This window comes from Hoplias malabaricus, chromosome 11 (assembly GCF_029633855.1).
Source record: "Hoplias malabaricus isolate fHopMal1 chromosome 11, fHopMal1.hap1, whole genome shotgun sequence".
Taxonomy (NCBI): Eukaryota; Metazoa; Chordata; class Actinopteri; order Characiformes; family Erythrinidae; genus Hoplias; species Hoplias malabaricus.
The window spans coordinates 22,799,534-22,821,010 of NC_089810.1; the positions used below are offsets into that span (position 1 = coordinate 22,799,534).

General features: G+C 36.8%; 1 protein-coding gene across 4 annotated transcripts in view; it reads right to left on the bottom strand.

Annotated features, from left to right (window-relative positions):
- The window catches only part of zc3h18 (zinc finger CCCH-type containing 18), a 29,083-nt gene extending 8,231 nt beyond the window's left edge, over positions 1-20,852 (bottom strand). For all 4 annotated transcript variants that reach the window (XM_066685141.1, XM_066685140.1, XM_066685138.1 and 1 more), the window contains exons 1-9: positions 20,651-20,852; positions 18,077-19,006; positions 8,272-8,356; positions 7,427-7,581; positions 7,232-7,327; positions 6,725-6,882; positions 6,295-6,324; positions 5,991-6,105; positions 5,574-5,860 (exon numbers count right to left, since the gene is read on the bottom strand). In XM_066685141.1, the coding sequence (XP_066541238.1) occupies positions 5,574-5,860; positions 5,991-6,105; positions 6,295-6,324; positions 6,725-6,882; positions 7,232-7,327; positions 7,427-7,581; positions 8,272-8,356; positions 18,077-18,997 (1,847 nt within the window). In that variant the 5' untranslated portion in view covers positions 18,998-19,006; positions 20,651-20,852. The remainder of the gene's footprint in view (positions 1-5,573; positions 5,861-5,990; positions 6,106-6,294; positions 6,325-6,724; positions 6,883-7,231; positions 7,328-7,426; positions 7,582-8,271; positions 8,357-18,076; positions 19,007-20,650) is intronic.
- Between the last annotated feature and the right edge of the window lie 625 nt (positions 20,853-21,477).

The window sequence follows — 21,477 nt, forward strand, 5'->3', positions numbered from 1 at the left end:
GCAAGTATTGGAGCACAATAAAAACATGACAAATAGCACCAACAAAACCAGCAAGAATGTTTTGTATGTTTTAAGATAGTTCTTGTAGTGGAGATGAATAGGTTTTATTAAATTTTAATAAAAAGACTTTATACTTTTGGGGACTTTATGCTGAAAGTTATCTTAATATGCAGAAAGACCTTTCTCCACTCTCAGTCTCCCTTCTCATTACGCAAGCAGATGGGAATTTGAGATAACACCCAGAGCAGAGTCATAAAACCTCACTCCAGAATGGTTTATGACCCAAGGTCCCAGGGTCAAGAGAGGGATCTTTTGGAGACACTCCCATGGATCAGTTTAAGCTCTGTGTAAAACTGCTTTATTAAGAACTTCTCAAACTACAGAATTAAACCTTAATTCCCATTGGTTTAAAACGGTTTGAAGTTATACGTGTACCACTGTGTGAAATGAATTCCATTTAGACAATCAAAATGGGTGGAATTAATTTACATATATTTTAAATCACCTTTTTATATGAACTTATGTAGGAACCAAGGTAGCCACATACTCTGTGTGTAATTTGGTTAAGAATGATGTAAAACATGGTTTGTGTGTGAATGATATTACTTGTGTTAACATATAATCTCATAATGCAAAAGTATGATTCAGAATTCTGGGATATTCATTCAACAGGGATAGTCTTCAAGTCTTTGTCTTGTCAAGAGTCATAAATTTTAGGTGATGTCACTACCAAGGTACAGGAAACAGCCAATCAGGGGCAAGAGATGCTCCAATCCTCAATCCCTGAGGACCAATCAGGTATTCAAGGCGGGTTTTCTAAGTTCTGGTTAAAAACCGGCTTTCTCAAAAGGCTTTTTCGGGAGAGAGAGAACATGCACTCTAAGTCACACTCCAGCTCTTAGAACAGAACTCAGAACAGGAGAAGAGCAGAAAGAGAATTTAGGAAGAATTTCTCTCTCTTGCTTCCAGCAGACAATGCTTCTCAGATAGGGTCAGTTAAGGCAGAGCCCTGGCTCTCTCTAGAGTTCTCCAGCTCTCTGCAGGCACCTCTCAGGTGTCAGACTCTTATGGCTCTCTCTTAAACAGTCTTGGGCTCCTCAAGCAGGGTGCAGATAGAACAAATCCAAAACTTACAATCAGACGTTTATGTTAATTTTATATCTAGTAGAAAACTATAGTTAAAAGTACTATAGTTTATTCCAGCAAAAATTCAATGCCACACCCAGAGCATTGAAGGAGACCTCAGACCCTCAAAGTGATGATAAGAGCTTCAGGATCAGCGGCGGAGGAGGATGACACACGCAAACTCAGAATGACCTTCTGAGAAAAAGCCCAGGAGACACTTGCATGGATGTCTCTCTCACAAGGAGGCAGATCAGCGATGACAGAATTCCCACAGAGACTTTCAGAACGCCACCAGCTCCGACGGAGTGGTCGCCGTGTATCTGGCAAAGAGGGAGAAGAGGAATGCCAGCAGCTGCAGTGCTCCAGAAAGCCCAGCAGCGGAAATCCTGCGCCAGAAACCACAGCGCACCAGTGACTTACTCCCAGCTATCTCCACGGATACGTAAGGTCACATGATTTCTTTTCTTCATAACTAAGGAGTTGTGCTGAATGCTTTGCTGGGATATATAATAGCTTTTTTAGAATTTAGAGTAATTATCAAAGAAAAATTACCTCATATATTAATCTCCCTGTTCCCTCATGTATCTCTGTAATTTATTTCATTGTATGAATGTATAATCAATATTCATTATTTGACATTACACTTAATAAACCAGCTGTTTGATAAAACCAATCCTTGGTTATTTGTTTGTGTGTGCACCTTTCTTGTACAGAATTATTGCTTCTAGTTCAGATTCAATTTCGGAGCCAAGAACCTACAGTGGGTCAATGAGCATAATTCATTACTAATAATTTCTAGCTAATTGCGCTAGATATTATGTAAAGTCATCTAACATGATGACCTACATGTCCAAGCTAAAATTGGACAGGTAAAGACACTACATATTTAATGGCTCCCAAACATGGAGCTCAACAAAATGAATTAAATAATTAATTATTAATCAAATAATAATTATTTAATTCATTTTGGAATTAAATAATCATATGTGCTTTCTATGATTGACAACACATGAGAGGAATTTGGTGAATCATTTGATACTCCAGCAAGATTATGTTGTGTAAGAGGGATAAAAACTACAAAAGCAGGGTAAAGTAACAACAAAAAAACACTGATGAAACTGGGACATGTAAATTTAACATCTGCCCACAGGCTAAATGTACTCTGCTTCTATGAACTTAAAGTTCATAAAGCCATGACGGCGCATCTTGCATCATCGAATACTAGCATAACTTCCTTATGATTCAAATTAGTGAGAATACGCTACAGACATAAATAGAGAGTTGCCTTCTCTACTGTTAATCACATAATCAAGGAATCTCAGAAAAAAGGAAATCCTTCTTGATAAAGATGAATTTAATGGTGAAAGACACATTGTCTTGGGTGACAATGATTAAATTTAACTACAGTTCAAATGGTTAAAATAAAAAAGTGAGTGAAACTATGGGGAAAAAAGTAGATACATTATGTAAATTTTAGATTTTTGGAAGTTTACTTACTAATATCAATAAATTAACAATATTTTTAACTCAGTGTGGACGGTTAATCATGTTCTATTGTGCTTATATCTTTTTTTCTGGCACAGAAAAAGTCTGGTCTAAAATATGTAGTTACAAAATGAAAATAATAACGAAACTGACATAAAAACCCTGCGGTGAAATTTCTGACACAATTGTTGAAGTTTTTCTTAAGTGGACAGTTCTGGATTTGTCCAGTTTGGTGAAGGGATTTTGCATGCCTTGTTTTTGTGTGCTATTAACACAGGATGAGATATGTGAAAAGTACAGTTAATTAAGTGCTTAATTAAGTTTAGAATTCTGAAGAGTATCAATGGTTTAAAATCAGCTTTAAAAAAAAATTATAAAAACAATTAAAAAAAATAACATTCTGTAAGTGTATAAATTGGGAGAATACATTTAAGTGTATTATGTCTTCACTTGTCTAAAATGACATAACTGAATGACATACTGAGAGTCATGAAATCGGTTAAGGGTTTTATAACATCCGGGAGACTGTATTCTGTTACCTGCAGAGAAACTCTATATTTCAGGAGCATTATCTTTATTCCATTCAAGCTTCTCTTCTATCCCAGCAGACCAACAAAGTGATCCAATATATCCCATTCAGAATCATGTATGGTCATTATGGAAAACATTGTTCCTTCCCAGCACAGAAAAATAACTTGCATAATAACTCAATAACTTTCCGCATTTTATTCATGGCACAATCATTTAGGGAAAAAATCTACAATGACTTTCCAACACCCGAGTCTTTCTTTTCCCTTTGCAGCATATCAACTGTCAGAGAAGACAATGCTCAGTTCAGCTAAGGCCAAGGATAATAAAAACAATACAATTTTAAAGAACTAATTTGGGGGAATGTTCTACCATGTGAATAGGATATTACATTTGAACTGTTTGGTTAAATAAACCTTTATTTACAACTACAAATCAAAAAGCACGGAATGACAGATTATAAGAATATAAACAGGTTAAACATAATAATAATAATAATAATAATAATAAATCCAGAACAGACCTAAAATGGTAGTTACTGCTGGTAAATGAACACTTTGCAATACTTGTGCATGGTAGGAATAGGACATATTCAGGTGTCCTGGTAATCAGAAGTCGCTATGAACTAGCAATACATTTACAATGACCAGGTTAGTATGCATCTGCATTATTGTACTTTTACTATGAACTATAGCATTAATAAGCTCTTCCTAAGAGTAAGCCAGTAGTTATAAAAAGTTAAAAGGTTACACATTAGCTATAGTTTTATATAAATTTCTTTATTAATACTTTATTAATGTAGGTTGTATATTATGAAGTACTTGCACAACATTAATAAGAACTTACTTACAAAAAAATGCTTGTAATTGAGGAGTATGTTCTAATTAATTTTGCAACAGCAATAAATGTCTTTCAATCTAATGGCCAGAAAAATTTTACAACATGAAGATAAAAGAAACTGCTATAAGCACTCAGTATGTGCCTTGATATCTACAATAATGAATATGCCTACAAAAAAAAAAAAATTAAGCTGTAGTAAAGTGGTAACCGAACATTAATGTTTACAACACGTTTGTAAGCTCTCTTACAGATAAAAAGTCAATCTTAAAGAACTAAGCTCAACTAATAGCTAATGAACTGGTAAAAAGCAGACATTAAAATAATGTTAAATTATTTTAATAATGTTAAATAAATGATAAATGTTACCCAATTAATACATAGCACAATTATTTTCCATATTTTCATTTTCATACTCCTGTTCTTGCAACAAACAAAAAACTGAGTAAATTTGAATCTAATATGTTGATACAAATGTATTAATGAGGGAACGCATTAAAGCAGGGACACATTTACTGTGACACATATCTTAGAATAAATACAAATGTTCCAACCTCTAAAGTAAATTTCTACAATTATGTTATTGCAAGCTGTCTTTCATCAAATGGGATCAAGTATGTACTGACAGAAAGGAAGAAAAATGACCAGTTAGCTAATTATAAACATATTTTACCTCAACTGCATGCAATGAAGAAGATTTAAAAATAAAAACCAACAAATCAACTAATATTTAGTGCAGTACATACTCTCCATTTCACGAGAGACTTTCTAATCTTATTCAAACTTCCCAAGTATCAGATTGCAGCCATCTTGTGAGGCAAGATATTTGGGATGAAGATTTATTCTGAAAATAAGCTGGGACCCATTATGCCTGTAATGGGGTTCATCCCTGCATTGATGAGAAATAGAAAATCTAGTTCATTCAGGGCATGAAGTAAACTAGAATTACCCGATACCTCTGTCACAGCAACCCAAGGCTGCCCCAAAGCCTCCTATGATCTCTACAAAGCTAGCTCTACTGAATATCGGATCCCTAGCCATCAAATCATTTTTACTTACTGACATTATAATATCCTACAATTTAGACTTAGTTTCTTACTGAGATGTGATTAGCAGAGGACAGAAGCATTACTGTTTTCAATGACAGGTTATAGAAGCCTGAGATATGTCACAAAACATAAGTGCAGAATCATTAGAAAAAATTGTGAAAATTAACTATTCACTGGAATATAAACACCACACAGTCAAGCTATGCAATTAATCCAAAAGTTACAATTTACTTCAATGCAACCCAAAGAATTTCAAGAATGCACCATTTTATATTGTGTGAATTGTTTTATATAAGCCGCTTATAGGTAGTTCAGCCTTCCAAACACTACAGTATCTCTCTGAATCTCCTTAAGGCAACTCATGTTAGGAAGATCTGTTCTCAATCAATAAACAGTAACTAAGGACTCACAGGCCATATTTTATCTTCCATCTCTGGAACCTTAAGTTTCAAGCATTCTTTAAAAACATATTTGTTAGGGAAAAGAGGACTCATAGGTGCATTGTGAATATAAAGGTCTAATAATGTGAGCAGGAAAACTGACCCTTACCTGGGAGGCATAGAGGTTGGTGAACGTGGTTTAATAGGCTTGTCCTTCTCCTCTTTCTTCTCGCGTGGCTCTCGTAGTGGTCGTTCTCTTGGTCTTCCTTCTTTTTCATCTCGTTTCAGGCGGTCCCGCTCCCACTCTTCTTTTCTGCGCTGCCTCTCTTTATCTCGCTCCCGTTCTCTTTCCCGCTCACGTTCTCTTTGCCTGCGCTCCCGCTCACGGTGGTCTCTCTCACGCTCACGTTCCCGCTCACGGTGGCGCTCACGTGGGTCTCGCTCACGCTCTCGATCCTAATGTAAACATACAGGAACATTACATAATTATCTAAAATACCTTAAAATTATCCAGTGGATAACCTTTTAAAAGTACTCTCGTACTTTTACTAAAAGCTGAACATTTTGTCTAGATGAATGAACTCACACTGTAGTGGTAAGGTAGAGGGGTCTCTGTGTACTGCACTCTGAAGTTCTCATACTGGCCACCTCTCCAAAAAGCTTCCATTTCATAATCGTAATAAGGATCAGCATAAGGGTCACTATAACAGAGAGGGCAATTAATCAGTTTTAGAGGGGAGGAAAAGTGCATTCAAGGAGCTAATTAGAAGGGAAAAAAAAGGCAAACTACTGTAGTATTAGTAGTAATAAAGAGAGCATTGTAATAGTATAGTAATATTTTAGTTAAAACACCACCATAGCTCTTAGAGATACTAGCCAATAATGCTTACCTATATAGTGGGTCTCTAAATTCCATTTCACTACAAGAGGATAGAAAGAAGAGGGGGGAAGAGAGGGGGAGAAGGAAAAAAAAAAAAAAAAAAATCAGACCAACATCACACAGCAAATACAAAACATTAAATTTTAAGTGTCAACCCAAAATACCCCTTTTTATAAGAAATTCATGAACAATTAAATTATGGATACAGACACACTGTAAGATGCATCTTTACAATAAGTGATAAAGCAATGATAGTATGTATAAAGATAAAATGGAGAAGAAGAAAGAAGAAAAACAAAAACAAAAAAAAAAACAACACATGCAAACCTATCAGTTATATAAATGTAATGCCAAGTTTCCAAGCAGTTAAGGTTTGATATGAATGCACAGTGCAACTGAGACTTATCAGACAAGCCACATTGAATTTTGAGGTTTCATACCCAGGATCTCTAATTTCCCTTGTGATTCGATATCCTCGATCCCTGAAGAACTCATTTTCTTTGTCAAAATCTCTTTCATCTTCACCAATGGTTACATTAAAGCGTTTTTCCTCAAAGTCAGGCTCCTGCTCTTTGCGGATTGTGGCTTTCTTTAAAACCTGAGAAAAAGCATAGAAGTGTGTTGGTACATTTCTCAGCATCCACTCATGTCTACCCCAGTAATGTGGAACCCATTAACTCAACTAAATTAATCAAAGTGTACTGAAGTGTATTTACAGCTTGAACATCGACAAAAAACGAAATGAAATTTAAAGCAAAAAGCATCACTGTTAGAGACAGTGCATTTGACTAAATATTACATATTTTGACTCATCTGAAACAATTACATAACAGAAAATCATTGAAATGGCCATTAAATGCCTCTAAAGGCTCCTTTGCCAGGCTTTATCCATTTCATGATTAACACTTTCTGATGTGCAATTCTTAAAGGAGATGGTGAGGACATACCTCTTTGGCATGTCTGAGTCCCCTCTCCCATGCACTCTCCACTGGAGGCTCCACAGGAAGAGGGGGAGGAGGAAGTTCCTCTATTGCAGGAGCAGTCTGATGACACAAGACCACACATTTTGATTCACATAATTATGATCCAGTTTCACACAGACATGTTTTCAACGAAATTAATGCCTTGAAATTATGTCATACCCAGGGGTTTGAGGGCATTAGTGGATGAGGTCCTGTGCCTCCTGGGGGTGCACCATTTGGAGAGAACGGATCTGGTTTGGAGATGAGGGAGTAGTTGCCTTTATCATTGACTCCAGGGTGGATAAACCTACAGATCATACCCCAGGTGCAATTACCTAACAAAAAAATTACAGAAGTGTTAAATGCAGCAGTAAATTATTGTTAAGGAGAAAAAAAAAAAAAAAAAAAAATATATATATATATATATATATATATATATATATATTTCTCGTTTTTCCTCAAACATGGTCGCTTGCAAGTCCCTTGCCTGGCTTCCTCTCCCTTTCAGAACTCTAAGCAAAATATATCATACAACAGCTCCCCCTTTTGTAAGATTCTTGAAATGCACCAACCCACCAGACTGGGGAATGCACAAATGCCTAGGCTGCAGACAACCTGGGCTGTATTTCTCAACTGTTACATCACTGAAAGCTGTGCCCGTGTGAAGCATCCTTAATATACAGCTGAGGAACAATAGGCAGGGATGCTCTTGAGGAATCCTAAAAGTCTTTCAGTAAGCCACAGTTCATTGCTCAATTAAAACATGGAGAAACAAAGTACACTAAACTGTGTCTCCAGAGTCTCCAGTCTACTGTGGCCCTATCCTTCTGTGGATGCAATCTAGACTTTGAAGTACAGCCTTTAAAGCAACTGACCACACTTATTGCAGTTCTTACTTAATTTCCCTGTAGAAAAAGGCTTTTTTTTTATTAAGCTGAAAAATGTTTCAGCAGAAGTTTTAGCAGTCACAAGGAACATTTTTATATTTCCTCACATTACATGGACAATCAGCAACATGTTCCAACCTTTCATAAAGAACCTGCAGATAGGTCTAGGTCGGATCTTCCTGTCCATGGGGTCCTTCACCTCACCTTCCTCAAGATCGTCATCCTGAAACAGACCAATTACATAATCAATGTTAAAATATATTACTCTAAATAACTAACATTTCTGGAAATTAAATAAGTTAAAAAGCTGTTATGGATGCTATCAATTATAGAATTCATTGCAAACTATTTGCAAAATGTGTCAAAAAAACTGTATATATTGTTTCATTGTGATTTGGTACATAGAGATAATACTGCATTTACTAAATGCTGATAAGCCTGTTTAAAGCAATGATGCTGTAAAAATAATAATAATAATTTAGTTAATTCCCCTTTAATCTCAAATTTAACCAGAGAAAAATGACATTAGGTGTTTAATGTTTTTCTTATTTACTAATTTAATATTGCAATTCAGAAACCATGCTGCTATGCAGTATGTACAGAAACAAACAAAAATATGTGGGAGTATGTGCAGTTTGTGAGAAACAAACTGAAAATGGCAGTACAGCAAAATACAATGTTTAACAATTTATGACTGAGCAGTGACTAGACTTTAAAATATACAGTTCATTAAAAGTATACAATTATTAAATATAATTATGAATTAACAAAAAAAGCTAAATTAAATTAAAAAAAAAAACAGATGCAAATTAAGCAGTGAAAATGTAAACATTCATTTTCTCTAATGAATACTGTTCATACACTTTTCTTGATGTCAATTAAAAAAACTATAAGATCTGCATGCATATTTTATTATGAGGACATGCTGATGCTGCCCAGTGTAGTTATATATAAACTTTAGTCAGAAAAATAAATAAACCTGCAGAAAACTAGTGAAGTAGTATTGTTTTTCATTCTATGGCAACATTAATGTGCAATTATTTCACTGCGACCCTGAAATGGAAAAGCGGAAAAGAAAATGTTGTATGTATGTATTATTTGCCATTGTACAACAAAATTTGTCTTCCACATTTAAACCATCTGTAGCAGTGAACACACCCTAGCGCACTAGGGGCTGAGAACTAACACACAGCATCTATATTATTGGTAGGTGGGGTGAAGCACAAGACTGGAAATTGCTGGTAGACGTAGGAAAAAAGGCTGCAGGTTCCAGAGTGCATTGAGGCAAGTTCAGTAACCCAATAAAGAGCTCAGAGCCTCAAATACAGGAGTTATCGTGCTTTGGAGCTGGACGGGGTTACTGTTCCGCTGTTCACAAGCTCAGCTGGACTGCTCTGAACTTTGCAACACTTACAATGAGTGTTATATGTCACTCTGATCTGACTCTACGGTAAACAAAAGTGAAACAATGACCCTGTTATGCCTGACAGTTTATCTCTTCAGCCACAAAGACCCCCACAGCTGATGCCGTATTTCTGGTCCCCCTCTAAACATGTAGAAATGTCTTTTCTGGAAAGAACCAAGAACAGAACTGGTTCAAGAACCAGAGTTCTTTTGGTGGAAATGTGCTTAAAAAATAATAATAAAAAAAATAATAATACCTTTTATATAAATAATATATAAAATCTTCCACTGAATAATATGCAAAGATTAATTAATGCAATAATTTTAATATTGGATATAATTTAAGCAAATATACAGCGTTTAAGGCTCCGTACAAGTAAACTGATTATAATAAAGACTGAGGTAAAAAATACAGCATATTTGAAAATGTTGACATCACAATGTAAGCCTGTGCATTTCTGTTGCAGAATGAGACTGAAATATTGTTAGCTTCTTAGCTAGTTCTGTTGTCTGTGATTTGTATACTGATTACATTGTCAGCTAACTTTGATTTACCTATACACTGCAACAGAGGCACCACAATGTACTATGGTCAGCCTGCTAACACAACACAGTTGAAGATCTATGCTGCTAATGTTTACTACACAAAAATTCAGTGGTGTAATGAAGTTCAGTTCTGCTTAATTAAGAATACAGGATGTACATTTTGTTTGTTACAACTAATTTATTGTTTATTTCAACTGAAAATGTAAATAATATTTGCTTTAAATGTTTAGTTTTAAGTTAAAAGTTAAGTTGAATATATCAAACCAGATATCTGATTTGTGTAAATGGAATAATTACTAGTGATGAATGATATATTGGCAGTATGCCAACATGTGGATTGGTTGTTGGTCTATTTTAGACAATATTACAACCGATTTCTCCATGGTTAAAACCAATTTAAAATATCAGCAACACTCAGTACATGCACACACAGATAACTGTGTAAATAAAAACACATACAGCAAGTTAAACGATGGAAAGATACTCTCAAGCACCACAGCCCCATGAGACCTTCTCATATAAAACACATGAAAATAGATAGTCATTCAGCATTTGAATTTATTACCAAAACACGCTTTTCCCTCGCTCTGAGCCGCTTTATGCCGATCTCTCCCTCGCTCTCGAAAGCAAACCCAATGCTGCACTAATTAGCGCCTCTCTAGAAATCATTCATGAAGAAACAGCAGTATATCTTTCATAAAATTTAAATGAACAACAATATACTTAAAAAAATAAAATGAAAAAGTACAGAAACGTACAAATAATGTAAAAAACGTGATAAAAATTTATTTGTTTTGCTTTAATCCAATGTGACTTTGCTTAAATTACAAAAATATAAAATTATCGGTTATTAATATTGGTATTGGCTACCCCAAAGTGCTAATTATCAGTTATCATATCGGCAAGAAAAAAAATAAATAAAAATTAAAAAGAAAATAAATTGGTGCATCCCTAATAATAAATTTTAGTAGTGCATGCCTCTTAACTGTGCTTTTGTGTGTGGGTCAAGACCTCCCCTACAGAACAGAGTTGACATTTGTTTGGAAGGGACAACACATTTTAAAAACTTTATGTAGCTACATTAAAATTAGAACAGTCTCACTGCAACCTATACGTAAATATAATGATAATTACATGTAAAATATATTTTCTTCATTCCTTGTCAGGGTTGTGATCATTTTGTGAATAAAATGAAGCCTATGCTCTTACACTGGTTGCTGTTCCTTTAAAAAGATTTTTATTTTTTTGCTTGGTGCTCAGTGCTGCCTGCCTGGGTGCTTCTGGACATTGCCTGTTGCATGGGTGATGCTGAGCAATTTTATTGTTTGCGGTGTGCACACAGTTATTAACAGGGACAGAACTGTGGCTATGACAACACAGGTTGTACAAAGCTGTAAATTTGAGACTGCTTTGGTGAAGGTATATTTTCAAAGAAATTAATAAAAAATGCTCAACAACTGTAGATTTTAAATCGAGCTGCTCTGAAAGGGCAAAGACACTCGTAGAGAAGTGCTGCTGCATTTATTATTGTGAATGTTAACCCCGAATAAATATGAATTCATTAAGCTTACAGAGAACTTGTATAAATATATTTTTATGTGAATTGTAAGGATTAATAATATTAATTAATTAATATAATCTTTTTTATTTTAATAATAATTACCATTATTACATTCTAATTTATAGCAAGTAATTTTACCAGAGGAAACTATTTCTATTATTCAGACATGAGAAACTCATCTCTTTCCTTTTCCGTTGGCTTGTTTGAAAATAGTAGCAGCCCCCTTATTGAAGGCTTTCATTACTCAAACACAATTTCCAAAAAATTTTAAATTAAATATTTAATTGTTTTTTCAACACCTTTAGTTCTCATTTAGACATTAAACAAGTTTGAATACGTACATGTACTATATAAAACAAGTTTATGAAGTTCTTTGCACAAAATCACTCTCAAAGAGATCTCACCCGCTCTACTTTTGCAAGTTTCTGTCCCTTTCAGAATGAGCCATTTAAGGGCTCTGATACTTATGTAAATAAGCTGTTGCTGGTCCGACCCCACCAATCCCATGTTTACGCTGAGTGTTTCCCACATATGAAAATGACAGAAAACAGAGGTGCTATCCAACCCTATATGTTCAACCATGAGTCAGACCTAGAGCAAGATGAAAATGACTTAAGAATAAACAACTAGCCATATACAGAACAAAAAAATGAAGTGTTTATAGGAGCAGTAGAGACCCAAGCGGAAATACAAAAGTTTTGCAGTTTCACATAATATATCCACTTTAAAATAAAAAATAAAAAGATAAATAAATACATTTAAAAATATTTATAAGTATGGATCCCTGACATATTTATATGCATCATGTTGGTAAACAGTAGTGACATGCAGTGAGGTCAAGGTCAGGTGAGGCACTGGACTGACAGAACCAGGTTTAAAAATTTAAGTGATTAAATTCTCAGGTACAGTGGAACCTCTACTAACAAACGCCTATACTAACGAACTTTCCAAGATACAAACCAGGCATTTGAATATTTTTTTGCCTCCACCAACGAACCACGATTCTAGAAACGAACCCAAGCTTCCGCCGAGCTGGTGAGTCTCCCAGCACGCCCAGACTTGAGTGAGCTTTTAAGATTAGCAAATTGTAGTTTTAGCAATTTAGCATTAGTGTAAATAGCAGACATAAAAATTCATGCTAAGTAAAGCTGCATCTACGCTTTGTCTCCCCACATTCACCCGCCTACTCTCCGTTATTCCACCCACCCCCCACCTTCCGTCATATAGCCAGTGCCTGTGTTATTCCCCCAGCCAGTCTTCAAGGAAACGATATGTAACCACTTAAAACATTTTTATTTCATTTTAGTACTGTCACCACTGTATTTAATTTTTATTTTTAGTAATGCTACATGTTTTTTTTTTTTTTTTACTAATTTGAGAATTTTGTAAACATATATCAGTTCAAAAAAATGGTGACTTTCGCGGTGGGCTGGAAAGCATTAATTGCTTTTCCATTATTTTAAATGGGGAAAATTGACCCGAGAAACGAACTTTGACACTTACGAACCGGGTCACGGAACGGATCAAGTTCGTAGGTAGAGGTTCCACTGTACTTGGTTTAATTAGGCAAAGATAATTTTCCTATTTAATACCACATCCTTAGCCTACTTGAGTCACATTTGATTCCCTGGTTTTCGGTTTGTTTATGTGAGGTCTGTGTATAAGATCTAGGTCTGATTTTATCACATGGTAGAATTGTGCGAGATGGACTGAATGAAAATATGCAATGCATAGGTCTATCTATATTTACAAATGAAACCCATATGCCTCTCCTCTCGGACACAGATGTACATTACTTTGTTGTAAAAGGGGAGTGTCGTCACTACTTGCCCACCCTCATTACTGAGACGGGTAATGACTGTCATTGCAGTTTTATCGACAACAACAAGCCTAAATATAATTTACACATATGTGAAATAAATTACCTATACTATGGAATGTGATGACACGCAAATATGATGTCTACAAACATGATATTGATGATATTCACAAAATCACATGCATGTGATTGCATCTTCCCCATACAACTTTTAATGGGATGGCACATTCACAACCTTTCACCCGCTGCACTTCACTGTATTTTGCAAGGAATTTACAGCCCAACTTGTAAATCTTATATTTTGACTATATATATATATTTTCATTCATTTATTATCTGTAACCGCTTATCCAATTCAGGGTCACAGGGGTCCAGAGCCTACCTGGAATCATTGGGCGCAAGGTGGGAATACACCCTGGAGGCAACAAAGACACACACCTACAGACACTTTTGAGTCGCCTTCTTTTGAGAATCCACCTACCAACGCGTGTTTTTGGACTGTGGGAGGAAACCGGAGCACCCGGAGGAAACCGGACACGGGGAGAACACCCGGAGCGGGAATCGAACCCACAACCTCCAGGTCCCTGGAGCTGTGTGACTGCGACACTACCTGCTGCGCCACTGTGCCGCCCTTATTTATTTATATATATATACACACACAAGATCTCAATCACAAGAAGTTACATTTATAGCAGAGATATGAGAGAAAAAGCATTATTTTAAAAATTACTTTTTCAGATTTCTTTACATTTATTTTTCTTGGAATACAACCTTTCCTGACTGTCATACATATTGTATAGTGCACTTCACAGATAAAACTAAAATGAATGCACCCAGAAAGTGAACTAATTTGACAAAGAGATGTAAAACTTATAGTTAAATAAAAATTATTCTATAATCTAACATACGGTTGGTTTCCCATGATAAAATCGCAGTAAGGCATGATTTCGAGTGGCTTATTGCTTTCATAAACAGAGAGTCAACATAAAATAAAATACACAAATTTTCAATTAATAACCATATATATTCATTAACCAACATTCACAATAAAATATTTTTCTGCCACATACTATAGTCCGTTAACAGACTAAGGGTGATACATAGCTACTCCATTGAACTAAATAAGCTCACGCATATTCAGGTTTGTTTTAGTTGAGTGGAAATACTTACATTTCTGTCCTCTTTCGGAATGGACCTTTAAGCCCAATTTATACTTCAGCATCGACCCTACGCTGCAGCTTAACGTGTACCTCTCCAGAAGTGTAAGGTGAAGCTGCAGGACATATAGAGCTAGCCCTTGGCTCAAGAAACTGGCTGAGTAGGATTAGCGACATTGTGATAGTGAACTTCCATGTTCAATTTATAAATCACATACCTAAGTAGTATTCATAATAACCATACCTTCAATAATGTAAACTCTGGTAGCTAAGTAGACTAACAATAAAAGTTAGACACTAAATAAAATCCCAACTTAATGAATATGACTGCTGTTTACATTAGCCTGGAAGTTAATTAATATTATATTAATCTGGACAGTCCCTTCACACCATTCATTCACTGTTAACCCACCCAATATATCAAACTTTTACATTTTTTAATACACTGCTCACTACCAACGTTTAAGGTGGTGAATTAATATGGAATTCAGATGTTGTGAGTTGGTCATAGGTGTGCATATATTGTGTATTTTACAATAGCTTTGAACACAGCTCAGCCAATCGGGTATTAGGACCAGAATTAGCTGTTTTATAAATTGTTATTACCTACGCACCTTTATAGGGTGTAGGGAAACATTTGAGACTCTACATGGAAACTCACTGAAGATCTCACATTGTCAGAGACATAAGGAGAAATACTTTACTGAATATTAAGCCAAAACAGAAACAATTATGCATGCAGTCACTATAAAACATTGTCCTCTAAGGATCTGTTCTACTCCCAGTGCACAGGGAAAGCATGATCAGATTATGTACCCTGTACACTAGGGGATAAGAATCAGACAAAAGAATATGAGGCTTGTGCTTACAGTCTCCTACCAGCTGAAACAATGCACAAGTAAAATAAAACAATTACTGAAGTCTAGAGCAGAGAAATGCAAATATGCTAATATGGCTAACAGTGAAAAATAATGGTGGTTTTCCCCTTATTATACAACACAGTGGAATCCTTTAACCCTGACACTGTTGTGAGTAGGGATGTGTACGTATACTCGGTTAACCAATTAGGTGTCAGTATCCAACTAATGGAATCACTATATAAGCATCTGTTACCACTGGATATTTTGAAGTCATTCTGAAAACATGGGTTTGAAAAAAAAAAAAAAAAATCACACCTGTCAACACATTAAGAGGTGAACTATTCAAGATTTCACACATGTATACAGCATCAAACAACTCATTAACGTAAAGCCCCCCCTAAACACACACTACACACATTGTCCTACCAAAGGAGATCTGCACCGTCCACAAAGCTTTCTCTAAACAAGACAGTGGATTTTATTACCATGTTCCTCCACTGAGTAAAATTTTCTTCTGCAAAAAACATGCACTAACACAGAATGAGACAAGAATCAATGCTGGACTGACTTTTCGAATATAGAGAATACCAAGTTTTGTTGCAAGGCTCCAACAGGAGTCTGAACTCGGTTATTCTAGAAACCCTCTACCAAGTCAGTGATTCCTCTGAAACAATAACATATTCTTATTATGTCTTGTGTCATGAAAACCTTCTTATGGCATTGCCACCTCAAGCGTTTAAAGAAGACATGCATTCATTGTATGTAACTATTTAGCTAGTAAGTATTTAGCTAGGAACGTGGTGGGTCGGGAGCCTACCTGGAATCACTGAGTGCAAGGCATAAAAAGTTCTGCCCTTGGGAGTGTTTATTTAGAAGATGCAGCCTGATCTATGAAATTCATGAGCAAAGAAAATAATTTTGTGTGCGGAAAACCACACCTGGCAACGAACAGTGCTCTCGCAAATGGGAAAACATTTCCCAGGAGGAAAATACACTTTGAGTGAAGAAAAACCCTCACACACGAATGAGGGTAGGTTTCTCTGCTTGTATTCTGACAGGGGGTAGCCATACCAGATTAAAAAACCCAAAACAGAGTGAACAGGAGACCATAACATGCATGCATACACACACATACACAAGCTCTTGAAGTAAACGTGTTATAGTCTTGTTTATGTTCTCATGTTCATGTATTCTCCTTCATTTCAGTTCATTTACTGCAAAAGGATGTGTATGTGTGTCTGATAGCGTGCAGCTGGCTGTGCTAACCGGTAATAGAAATGAAGGTTTATTGAGCTGTTACCCAAAGCTTATCACCGTTATCAAGCAAAAATTAGTAACAAAAACTGATATTGTTTTATTGTCCAGGTCTAGTTGCACCTCAATACTGTAAAACATTATTTAAAAAAACTGAAGAGCAAGGCTATTAAAGACAATCACAAAAAGAGTAGAAAGGCAAAAAAAGAAAGCTAATGCCATGAAAATTAAAACAGGCTAATGCCTGGCCGGATTTAACAAGAGTCCTTCATGACAAAAACTTGTCATTACATAAAAGGCCCAATTTATTAAGTGTTACGTTATACATTATTGCTGCACTGCGAAACCAGATAATGCATATATAATATGACGACCAAGTATTTTATTTTTATTCACATGGCATCCCATGAAGAATTTCCATCATTACCATACTCAAATATTGAGTGGCTCTAAATATGCATGTTTGGAGTTTTAGGATACTCAGCTCTGACACGTAACCACAAAGTACATATGCAAAACTACTTTCGTGTGCAATTGGGACACAACTCTAACAGCAGTACACATGTTTATCTGCTTCACTGTGTTTTGATGCCACACTGTATAAGGAACTACCTCCCTACTGGGTTCTCTTGTGGAGTATTGTTATTTTTGAAAATGTGTATGAACAGGGCTTAAGGGAGATTAGGCATACAGTTGTTATAATTATACCTACTTGAGTAAAAACTTTAGTCTTGTAGCAGGGGCAGCACAGTGACGCAACAGGTATTGTTATTGTCACACAGCTCTGAGTCCTGGGTTAAAGTCCCATTCTGGGTGACTGTCTGTAAGGATTTGAGTGTGTTCTCCCCGTTTCTGAGTGGGTTTAGTTCCACAATGTATTCCTGCCTTGCGCCCAATGATTTAAGGTAGGCTCTAGACTAGTCTTGCATTGCCAAATTCCTACAGAGAGTCAGGTACCTTTCGCCACTTAACATGGCCAAGAACCACCTACTACTGTAGGAAAGGAAATGTGACTGACATGCAAAAAGACCAGTCTCAAGCCTGGTATTCTGGCATGGCACGTGGAGGCTTTCATGTCAGGCCAGTAGCAGAGCCCGCACAAAATACACAGAAGTTTGTATACAGGCATTCAGAATGCAACAGGCAGAACCAAGACAGTTAAGCCAGATTAATGTACTGAATGCATCAGATTCTATGTCAACTTGTGTTATACTAATATTCCTGAGGGTCATTATTGGACACACTGTCTCTTAACTCTTAGCTATACTTCAAGATTTTGTATAAATAATGCATATTTTTGAAACATGAAACTTGAGCTTGAGCTAAAAATAAGGACACTTACATCGATTTCACCTTCATCAATCTCACCATCATCTTCATCTTTCTTTTTATCACGAAAGGAATCTCTCCTGCCCCTTTCTGGGCCTCTTAGGTCTTCAGGTTTTTTTGGCTGAGTGTCACTCTGGTCAGGTGGCAAGATTGGATTCCTTTCACTCGTTTTTCTTTTTCTCTCTTCAGGATTGTTGTCTTTTTCCTCCTCATCTGCTTCTCTATCTCCCTCCCCAGGACCTTTATCTGTGTCCTCCTCTTCTTGAAGAGCCGTATTAGGTTCCTCTGGCACTTCTTCATCATAGTCCAGTTCATGCTCGTCCAGCTCTCTAGAAACAGATGACGATTCATCCTTCAAATCACTGACTACCATAACCCCCCTCTGTCTTCTTTCCTCCTCATCATCGTCGTCATCTTCTTCCAGCCCTGGGTGACTCATGTTAAAGCCAACAGCAGCCTGTCTTCTGTCCTCTTCCCCCTCTTGTCTGTGATTGTCTTGTTCTTCTTCAATAGGGGTGAAGGGCCGGTCCTGTTCAGGCTCTGGTGTGTCAGGGTCTGGTGACCTGGGAGTCTCCAGGATCTCTTCTTCTTCTTCCTGTTCAGCACTTCTGCTCATATATGGTCTTTCTTCCATCATAGTGGTAGCCTGCTCCTGTTTGTGCATTCCTCTCTTTGCAACACCATCCATATTACCGTCATCTTCATCAGATATTTCCTCTGGAGCTCTCCCACCTACTTCAACTCTATCTTCATCATCAAAGTCTGATTCGCCACCTCTTCCTCCATCCTCATCATTCAGTAACTCGCTGTCCGAGACTCCATTGTCCTCCTCAGCAGGTGACTCTGGAGACTCCAGCAGCTCACTGTCAGATAGGCCTTTCTCCTCCTCCTCAGGAGACTGCGGAGACTGGGTGGGGCTCTCAGGGGTGTCCATCAGCACAACCTGCAATCAGTGTCATTCAGGCAGTTAGTGTGGAATACAAATATAGATCAATATACACTGGGCTGTTTTATATACAAATATATGACCTAACATTCAATTCAGTGTTACCCTGGACTGAGCCCCAGTGTTTAAGTGAGCTCAAGTGGCTACGCAATGCCGAACTCAAAACCACTAACAGCTTAATAAGACTTCCAACAAATAGCAGTGCTGCATTCAAAAATGATCATAAGCATATTGTCAACATCTTAACAAATTTAAATGCATCTACCAATTCAGCATACAGTAGGTTTGCACCTCTCGTTTATGTGTTTTAAGCTTTGCTTATTTTCAGTCAAGGGAATCCCAGCTGAAATGGGTCATTTTAGACAGACCAGCCTTTTATAAATAAATAAAATAAAATAAGAGCGGGAGAGGGGTGTGGCTTCCTACCTTCCTCAAAAAGTTACATATTGCAGCTTGTGCAGTGCTGCACCCAGAATAGCAATGGCAGAAGTGCTATTTGCCTTATTAAAACAGAGTGGACAATCACAATGATTTTACATGGGGTAAATCCCAATTTTGGTTCAATCCCCCCAAGTCATAAATTAAAATCCTAAATCACAGCTCTGCTCATCAGGTTATAACAATTTTGAAAATTCTCTATGTTTTAAGCACCTGTGGAACTATGAATGTCTGATTATTCACATTCTCTCGCCCAACTTGCCAGGATCTTAAGCTTATTAATTGGCTCTTTAAATTTATGATAAGAAACTCTAGCTGTCTGAAACCACGCATTTGACACTGGCTTTGGAACATCGCAGTTTCAAAGTGGCAATTTTCAGCCATGGTGCTGGACTGCTAATTTGCATAAGATTCGCGTTTGCATTTGATCTATGAAAGAATACAAACATTCTACGTCGACGTCTATCGTCTATAGAAAAAAATAAATGCAAGATACATGCATGTTTTACATTTAATGGGCGCAAATAAATGTAGACAGACATGAAATTATAAATTACAACTTAGAGGAAGTTTGAGGATACAAACAGGTTTACGTTGGTTTGGGCGTATTTGTCTCGTTATTAAACGGAATGAAACCAATGCTTTAAGGTTAGATAAACTCACTTGCAGTTTGAGTTGTTTAATCGTGTTACCGTTAAACAGTCTATTAGCATGATGCTAACGAGCTTACGGCTCCAATGAGCTTCACAGTGTAGAGTTTTTATATAAACACAGCACCAGCAACAGTGATAAGGCGTCTGGGTGGTTTACCGGCAAGAGACCAATTAGACGGACGAGAGAAAGACAAGTGTTCGAGCTTACGGTAGTCGAATAGCTGGCTAGTTTAGCTTATCTTAGCTTTAGCTACATTCGTCCGTGAGGGGCTGTGTGTGAGCTGCAGGCCTCAGAACAGCGGCCCGATCTTCAGCACACACACAATCACACACACAAAGAGAGAAACTAGTAAAACACACTACCAGGAGACAAACACCGAGAGAGGCTCGACTCGATCTTGTCTCTGTGCCGTAGAACAGCGCGCTCTCTCGCTCATACATACACAGTATCTTTCTCCATCTCCAACCGACCAAACACACATTATCACTCGCAGAAACAGAGTTTAAAACTAAACCCCAATAAACACCCGCTTAAAACTCCCCCTCTCACCTTTCACACCGCAGCGCCGCGGAGATAGGGCCTTGGTGTTGGCAGTTACCCCTTCACTCTTTTACTCTCCCTCGGGAACAACCTGCGGGAGGCGGACAATGCGCCGCTGTGCGGTTTTCTTTTCAGCAGAGAAACGAAAAAACCCCGCACCACTCTGTGAGAGCGGCCATATCCACGACGTCATCAGTCCACGACAAGGGGACGAAGCTCTGCTCTGCGTCGACATTAAACTCACCGTATACTCACATTTTTTAATATAACTGTAAATATATGTACGCAGGCAATTATTTACATTTTATTTTTGCATTTTTGACACGGAGCTTGGCACAAATTTGTGAGCATGAAATTTGCTTGCCAAGTGTATAGACATGCAGCCTTTGGTGGACGCCAGGTTTTTTTTTCATTTTATATTTCTTGTTTATTTATTTATTAACATATAAAAAAACTGGTGTAACATACACTCTTTACATTTATGAATTTTTAAAATCTTTTTTCATTTAAATTAAATATAAAAAGAATGTACAAATCACTCACTTTTGTTGTGTTTTGTACAATGATTATTTTTAATTCACTGCCTTCATTCAGTATACAGATTATTCATTAAGGGTCCACGCCTCTATCTCTACACATCTGCCACTATGGAAATCCCTGCCCTGTAATTTTAAAGGATTGAATCTAAATATGATGTAAGAAATCCTAGCTGTCTGAATTTGCTCATCTGTGAAACACTGCGGTTTCAAGGAGGAAATTCTCAGCCATGACATTTCTGTTTATTTCCTGCATGATGTATATTATAATGTCACAATAATACCTGCCTTCACAAGCAA